Raw genomic sequence first — 8,351 nt, 5'->3', positions numbered from 1 at the left:
GGGAGGGGAGGGAAGAATGAATGAAAAGAAAGAAAAGCAAGAAGATGAATTCATAGTGAAGAGATTGTAAATATGTAAATGTAGTGTGTGACAAGGCACAGTGTCTCTAAAGTAGTGGCAGTGAGGACAGTAGACTGCTGTAGTGGTCAGGAATGTCCTGTTTCTTCACACTCAGCCCTCACTTCCTGACCTCTAGGGAAGGTTCCACATCTGCTGCCTTCACTCCCAGAAGAGCCTTGCGCTCGGTTTCTACCTGTGTGTCCTATTGTAATGTGTGCCCTTGCTGTGTTAGACACCGGCACTCTCTGGGCTTCCAGGTGCCTACAGGGCTCCATCCAGATATACTCTTGCTTCACCTCCTAGGAGCACAGGCTGTGTGTAGAAGGGGAAGAATCTTCTAGAATCTCTGTGCTTCACAGCCCCTTCCATGGCACTCTAGGCCACAAAAGCTACCCTGACTCGTAGCCTTCCACACTGGAAACCTGACTGCACTGGGATCATAAACTGCGAGATAAAAATCATGGTTTCATAGCCATCCCTGGGCAAGTTTAGTGAGCGTCGATAAGCACTCATTAAATATTGATCTAGTTGTGTGGACCATGTCCTCCCCTTCGTTATAAGAGCCCTGTGCTACACAGTTTCACATCAACTGGCACAAGTTACAGTCACCTGAGAGGAGGGAACCTTATTGAGAAAGTGTCACCATAAGACTGGACTGGAGGCCAGCCTGGAGGACATTTTTCCTAATTAATGATTGATGGAGGAGGTCCCAGCCCTTTATGTGTGGGTGGTGCCATCCCTGAGCTGGTGCTCCTCGGTTCTATAACAAAGCAGTCTGAGCAAGCCATGAGGAGCAAGCCAGCAAGCAGCAGTTCTCCATGGCCTCTGCATCAGCTCCTGCCTCCAGCTTCCTCCCCTGTCTGAGTTCCTGTCCTGACTTCCTCCATTGATGGACTACAGTGCAGAGTCTGAACCAAATTTCCTCCTTTCCTTCCCTTCCCAACTTGCTTTTTGGTCATGGTGTCTCGTCACAGCAATAGAAACCCTGACTAAGACAGGCCTAGTCAGAAGCCAGGACAGACTTAACCACTCACACTGAGCAAGGTCACTTAGAAACAGAGGTGTACAGTCAGGGTACAGGTGCAGGAAGTGTAACGGATGGCTGTGTGCTGTGCATGCGGGCTTACCATCCAATTGGGCCATTTTCCTTCAGGCATGTTTTCCATCCAGGATGTGATAACTTCATATACAGTATGCCCAGAGAGAGTGCCTATTGTGGTGAAGTACTTGTTGAAAGGAAAGTCGGCTTCCTGGATAAATGGCAAGCCATAGTACATCATGGTCCTCTCGATGCTCTCAGATGAGGCTTCGGCCCCCATGAACCTGGAAGAATTGGCAAACTTTGCTGTCTTCAGCTGCCGACAAAAGAGTGGGGACAACTCAGCAGCCACTTAGAGCTCACTGCAGATGAGATGTGGGGGCCCCTCACAGATCAGTGCAGTCTCAGACCTCAATTAGAGTTTAGCAGCTTCGGACAGTGGCAGTTAACACAGAAACAAGAGGTCGAAGTTCAGAGATTCAGTGTTTGTGGAGCTTCAGCCACAAACTGGACATATATATCACACATCTTTGCAAGGCTCAGGGACCATCACAGAAGAGGGGACAGAGAGATCGAAAGAGGCAGAAGTCCTGGAGGACTGAAGCAAGACAGCACCTCTGGATACAGCAGCTGCACGTGCGTACAGTCTCGCAGCGGCTATGGTGCTGACACAGGAGGGAGCCAGTCAACATTCTAACATGGAGGGAAAAGGATCCATCATGAGCTGGCCTACCCCTAGCTGAGAAGCCACTGACAGCAATGGCTGGTAGGAAAGGGAGAGTCCATTTACTTTAAGGGTGTGGCTCCTGGTATGCTGGCCACAGTCCAGTACATGCTCCCACATGCATGAATGTATGTAAGCGGCATACAGTGGACTCTGTGGATTATTTTTAAGAGGACATAAAGCCAGGCGTGGTGGTGCACGCCTTTAATCCCAGCACTCGGGAGGCAGAGGCAGGTGGATTTCTGAGTTCAAGGCCAGCCTGGTCTACAGAGCGAGTTCCAGGACAGCCAGAGCTACACAGAGAAACCCTGTCTCAGAAAAAAAAACAAAAAACAAAAAACAAAAACCCATAAAGTTGGGAGAGGGTGGTGTATGGATAGTGGGGTTGAATATAATCAAAATTACACACACACACACACACAGCACTGTATGCATGTATGAAATTCTCAAAGAATTACCATTTGTAGTAAGGGAGTCACATGCATAAATGCAGAACGTGGTTCTCCAACAATACTCTCTCTGCTTTCTGACTAAAACTCTAACGTCTTAAGCCCTTCTTGGGACAGTCTCATGAATCTACTTAGAATCTCCAGCCTATAGCTTCAGTAGCAAGGTTTCCCCTTGTTATCGATATGCACTCTGAAAAACCACTTAGTAGGATACGGCCACCTGAACTGTCCCCATCAGTGCTGCATTCAATGGCTAAGGTGGCACACTGATGGGGAGCCCAGTCTCCTCCCCCCCCTCCTTCTTTTCATTCTACTTTTTCTCAAGACAGAGCTCTCTGTGTAGGCCTGGCTATCCTGGGATTCTCTTTGTAGCCCAGGCTGGCCTCAGGCTTAAGATAAATCTGCCTGTTCTGCCTCCTGAGCACCACAGTTAGTATGTGGCGACTCTCTTCCACATCTGCCATTACTCCCTGAGTCCAGTGCCTTCTCCAAGGGGAGGGAGCTCTTAGCTGCTCTCACTCACTCTGTCAGGTTAGCTACCTAGTGATACAAGGTGAAACCTTTTATCCAGGATTCTTACCACCAGATATATCTCCAATTGTGTAAGATTTTGATGTTCTTAGAATAGCTCTATAGAGCTTTAACTGGCTCAGAGTTCCTACTCCAACGTGAGAAAATTCCAAATGGCCCAAGAATGTTTAGATTTTCATATTAGAGATTCTTAATTTCTAACTTCACAGTTTCTTACAGGCCAGATACTGTTGTAAGTGATTGAATACATTGTCGCCTCTGGCCTTACAAAGGTTCTCTAAAGCGTGTTACTATTACTCTCCTATTTATAAGAAACCCATTTCTGCTAACAGATAACCCCAAGGTCACCAGGCTACAGAGCAGGACCCTACCTCACTCAGTTCCTTGATCTCACAGCTGTGCTAACCACTGGGATCTGTCAACAGTTCAGTTGGAATGTTTGAGCCCACACTATCCAAGGAACAGAATCCCAGCAATAATGATAAAAATAACAGCTCATGGGGCTGGAGAAATGGCTCCGCAGTTACAGGGTCCAGGTTCACCTCCCAGCACCCACACCAGGTGACACAACTCCCTGTCACTCCTCCTCCAGGGGATTAGCACCCTCTTCTTGACCATGAAGGCACTATACTCACATGTACAAAACTCACACAAAAGGAAGAACTAAAGAACCACAAGATTGCTCTATGCACCATGGCACACATGCCCTGACACACACATTATATACACACACACACACACACACAAAACAACAATAATAATAAAATACAATTATAATTCTGCAGGTCGTTTTAGAATCTAACTTGGGCCTGTGGTTACCGGTATCTGCCAGGCTCCCTGCTGTACTGGTTCATGGTCTGCCGGAAGTCTCGGACGATGTCATGCATTCCCACCTGAGTAGTGGTGAAGTCATGGTACAGCTCTGAGTATTGGGTCACCGTGTCCTTGAGAAAGCAGGACAGCGAGATATTAGCCCCATTTCACACCTACACAGGCCCCACGCCTTGCAGGACGCCGTGGACTAAGGAGATACTTGCCCAATGGTAGTTCTAGAAACTTTGGTGCACAAGAGGCTCACAATCCTTAATGTTGCATTAGTTCTTCTATCGGTAACTTTTTAAGAAATTAGTGAACAGGGTTAGGAGGGGTGACTCAGCAGCTAAGAGCACTGGCTGCTCATCCAGAGGACCCATGTTCAATTTCTAGCACCCACCTGGCAGCTCACAACTGTCTGGAACTGAACTCTGAGGTTGGACACCCTCCCAACATACATGCAAGCTAAAATACCAGTGGTCAGAAAGTAAAAATAAATTATTAAAAAAAAAATCTAGTGAACAGTAGTGTTTATCACCCATTTTAGCAAACTAAATTATACCAGATATCAAAACTCTAATTACAAAATCCCTGTAAATGTAACTGCATAACTGCTTCAGACATTCTTGCTGAAGGCAGAGGTGGCTGCACATCTCCACCGCATCTGCTTCCAAGACATCAACATTTAACTCTTTCCTTGCCGTTTCCACCCATCATTATTACTCTTAGGCTATCTAAGGGTATCAGCGACTAATTGATCAATCGTTTCCTAGTAGTCGTTGCTACACGTCCATTCCCCAGGACTAGAAGAGTCAAAAGACTACAGCTCACGTGACCTAAGGCCCTGGGATGGACACAGACTGGCTGAGCCGCCCCAACCTGACGTGTGGCCTGTTCAGTGAGCGCTCTTTGAGTAGGTGAACTTCACCTATGAAGACGAAAGGGTTTGATGGGGAGGTGGGTGTTTTAACCATGGGGTTTTCCTAATGTCTCACACCCTTCAGATGCTAGAGTCGCCTTGAAGACAGATTACATCACGTTACATTACAATCAGCAACGTAGCTTCAAGGTCTCTCCAAGAGACAACTAACGCTCTTTGAGAAAACCAGCTAACACTGCCTCTTGTCTTCAGTTTTCTGCCTTACCAGAAGTTGTGAGCAAAAAAATATATAGTAATAATAATAATAATAATAACAATAGTAATAGTGGGCTTAATTCTAACCTTTGCTTAATGACATTATCTTACAATCAACTGTTCTTTAATTAGGTATGTAGGTAGGTAGGAGAGTAGATAGGTTGATAGGTAGCTGATTAATTTAATGAGTGATAAGAATGCATATAGCAGCTCAGGACAAAAGGTAGAAGCCTGATAATAATATAACCTGTGGAATTTGTTTTACTTATTTGGCTTCATTAAGAGCATCATGCAATTTTAGATTTTCTTCAGGCATACAATGTACTGCTAAGATTCACGGGGATGGCCACACACTGCTGTAACTTGGTCAATGTAACATATCCCATGGCACACAACACAACTCCAACATTTTGGAGTATGTGTGGGGACTACTGTCTACCTGACCAGAGGAACTACAGTGACTACAGAAGAGTGGTCAACCAGAGGAATCCGGTAGGTAGCCTGTGAGAATCAATAGTGTAGTGCCTCAAGGAATGTAGCTTAGACAACGAGTAGGATTGGTTTGGAGCTCCGTAACCCTGAGTCCTGAGGCTCACCTAATGGAAATGGTGAGGCCTCTTTTACCTGTTTATTGAAAGACTCAGTGCTAATTCCCTTCTGTTCAGACTGCCCTTGATCACCTAGGTAAGTCCCGGGAAACTGGGACTCAGTGAGCAAACTCTATCAGTCCATATTGTGTCCCCAATACCCTCACTGAAGAAAGATTCGCCATCGATCCCTGGCTCTGTAAAGAACCAGGGAAGAGTCCTCCAGATGCACACCTTAGAGAGGAAACATTTCCGAGGACCTCCTGCAGGTGGACAAGGTCATCCTTGTAACTGGCATCTTAGACTAAAACCGAGGCCATGGGGCTGGAGAGACAGCCCAGGGATAGAGGCTGCTCACTGCCCTTGCAGAGGACGTGCTGAGTCCCTGGTACCCATCTGTTAGCCTCAGGGGACCCCCACAGCCTCTTCTAGCTTCTCTGGACACCTGCACTCATGTTCACAGACCCACACACAGACAAACACATAGATGCAAAATTGCTTGATAACAAAATTTTAAAAATTGAAACACAGAAAAACACTCTGATAACATTTTCAGATATGGCAAAGAAAAGAACAAGTTAAAATGAGACTTTACCGGAATTTGGGATGAATTCACTTGGATTTCATTTCTCAGATCCTTCGCTTCCAGAAGAAATTTAACTGCATCGAAACTAAACCCATCAACACCCTTGGAGAGCCAGAACTTTATTATTTCCTGAACATGAAGAAACAAAAAACTTGGTTAGATATAGTTTGTAGTTACAAACAATAGCTGGGACATTAACAGAGGAGCCATCAGAAGACAGGTAGTGTCACATACAAAACACATGTTATCACACACAGACCCTCACAGTCTAATTCCATAATTGGTTCTCTCAGTACCAGGTGCTGGGTCTGGGATAGAACATTCCAGGCAGAGAATAGCAGAGAATGTAGTCAGATTTCCTGGGCAATTGAAAAAAACAGGGGATGGGGTGGGGAAAGCATTCCCAAAGAAGTTGGACTTGTCATATCTATCTTTATGGTCAAGGGAAAACCTTGGAACTGGGAAGGGTAGGTGGGAAGTCCTGGAAGGTTTCAAGAAGACCATAAAGCTGACACAAGACTAGCAATTCCACACCTAGATACACACCCAAAAGAGATGAAGCCATATACCAAAACAAGACCTTGAATGTTCATGGTAGCAGGGCTGCTAGGGGAACACTACCCCGATGGTAATTCTATCATTTGATGAACATTACCTGGCCACAGAGAAGAAGGATTTACTGATACATGCTGGGACACACAGGAATCTTAGAAGCTCACTACAAGGAGTAAATATTGAATAACTGCCTTTATGCAAAATGTCCACAACAGACAAATCCACAGAGAGAGAAAGGGAGACTGGTTAAGGATGAGGCGACAGGGTGGATAATGGTGGCAAAACTAGACAAAGCTTCCTGGAGGGACAGCAAGTCCAAACAATGAAGTCCAGTGTGTGCTCTGGCTTCACTGAGTCCACAGACTATGAAGATGCCCAGAGAGCTGGGGGCGCAGGCAGTTGGCTGGCACTTGGGTTGGGGAACTCAACAGAGAGACACCACACGCACTAAACCTGCTGGGCACACCAAGGCCACTGCTTTGTGGAAAGGGCTCTCAGAAGGTTCTGGACCAACTCACTAGGACGAAGTCTAAGTTTAAGACCACGTTCCTGCTGTGCTCCTGCACCGGGGCCTCCTCACCTCCCTTCCTCCTCTTTCTATGCTCACTTTTGTACTCTTAAAGTCTAAGAAGTCCCCAATTTTTACAAGTGTCAGATGCCATGCCACCTAGGTGCAGCCCCAGGTGGTGCTTTTTCTTACAAACACGAACATAGGTGAAGCCAGAGCGCAAACCCCCATCACTCACACAGCAGCTTCCGACAAGGTGCAGGCGCGTAGCATCGGCACTGATTGTCCACAGTCAAACTACTTACTTTCTTCCTGAGCTCCTCATTCACTCCAGAATCTCAGCATTGCTAAATAGTAACCCTTAACGAATGAGCAATGTGGGCTGGAGCCACGATGGACTACTCTTGCAGAGGACCTGAGTGGGGTTTCCATCCAGGTCAGACAGCTCACTACTGCCTCTAACTCCAGCTCCAACGGATCGGATGCCTCTTGGCCTCCAGAAGTACCTGCCCTCCTGTGCACATACCCACATACACTTAGAGGCATAAGAAAACATACAAATACATTTTAAAACAAAACAAACCAGACTGGGAGAGAAGTGTCCAGGATCCCCTCGAGGCTCCCTCCTGCTTTGTTACTTTGTTTCAGGAGATGTTTCTAAGTGTGTGTGTGTGTTTGTTTGTTTGAGGTGCTGGCGATGAAGGCCAGGACTCCAGGAATGTTAGGAAAGTGCTCAGCCACTGAACGCCACATCTAGCCGGGAAGAGACATTTTACATGCTGAAGATTTAGCCCATATAATCCAAAGTTTGCTCTTAGAAAGTATTTCCCTTCTGTAACTCATTCTCATTCTTTCAACTAGATGAGGTTAGGACTCTCGATTTTAATTTTTAACCTCCTGGTGCTCAGGTTGAGCTCTTCCAGTTTTACATCCAATCTTCCAGGTATTGGGTGTAAAATGGGCACAGTGCCTGGTTCCACCTGGTTGTGGTGACCCAGGCTTGGGGACTCTGGGGACAGTACACTGTGTCCTTGATTCTCCTCTAGCTAACATGACACCACACTGTCCTGGTTTTCCACTGGGCACCTTTTCTCTGCTAAAACAACACCACTCTGAGTGACAGAGTTGTCATTCACAAGGCCCAAATCAAGGATGCTGGCCTGTGTTGCTGTCTGCTTATTTGGTTCATGGTTGGTTGGCTGCTTGGTTTGCGGGACAGGGTCTCAGTCTGTGTCACCTAGCTAACCTTGAAGGCCTTTTCTCTTCTCTTCTTCTCTTCTCTTCTCTTCTCTTCTCTTCTCTTCTCTTCTCTTCTCTTCTCTCCTCTCCTCTCCTCTCCTCTCCTCTCCTCTCCTCTCCTCTCC

General features: G+C 46.4%; 1 protein-coding gene across 1 annotated transcript in view; it reads right to left on the bottom strand.

The window, feature by feature from the left end:
• The window catches only part of Slc3a1 (solute carrier family 3 member 1), a 35,058-nt gene that overhangs the window by 10,410 nt on the left and 16,297 nt on the right, over positions 1-8,351 (bottom strand). The window contains exons 5-7 of the mRNA XM_021185737.2: positions 5,934-6,053; positions 3,623-3,747; positions 1,188-1,383 (exon numbers count right to left, since the gene is read on the bottom strand). Coding sequence (XP_021041396.1) covers positions 1,188-1,383; positions 3,623-3,747; positions 5,934-6,053 — 441 coding nt within the window. The remainder of the gene's footprint in view (positions 1-1,187; positions 1,384-3,622; positions 3,748-5,933; positions 6,054-8,351) is intronic.

The sequence above is a fragment of the Mus caroli genome, chromosome 17 (assembly GCF_900094665.2).
Source record: "Mus caroli chromosome 17, CAROLI_EIJ_v1.1, whole genome shotgun sequence".
In the NCBI taxonomy this organism is placed as follows: Eukaryota; Metazoa; Chordata; class Mammalia; order Rodentia; family Muridae; genus Mus; species Mus caroli.
The sequence above is the reverse complement of the archived record's forward strand: the minus strand, read 5'-3'. Positions and strand labels throughout refer to the sequence as shown.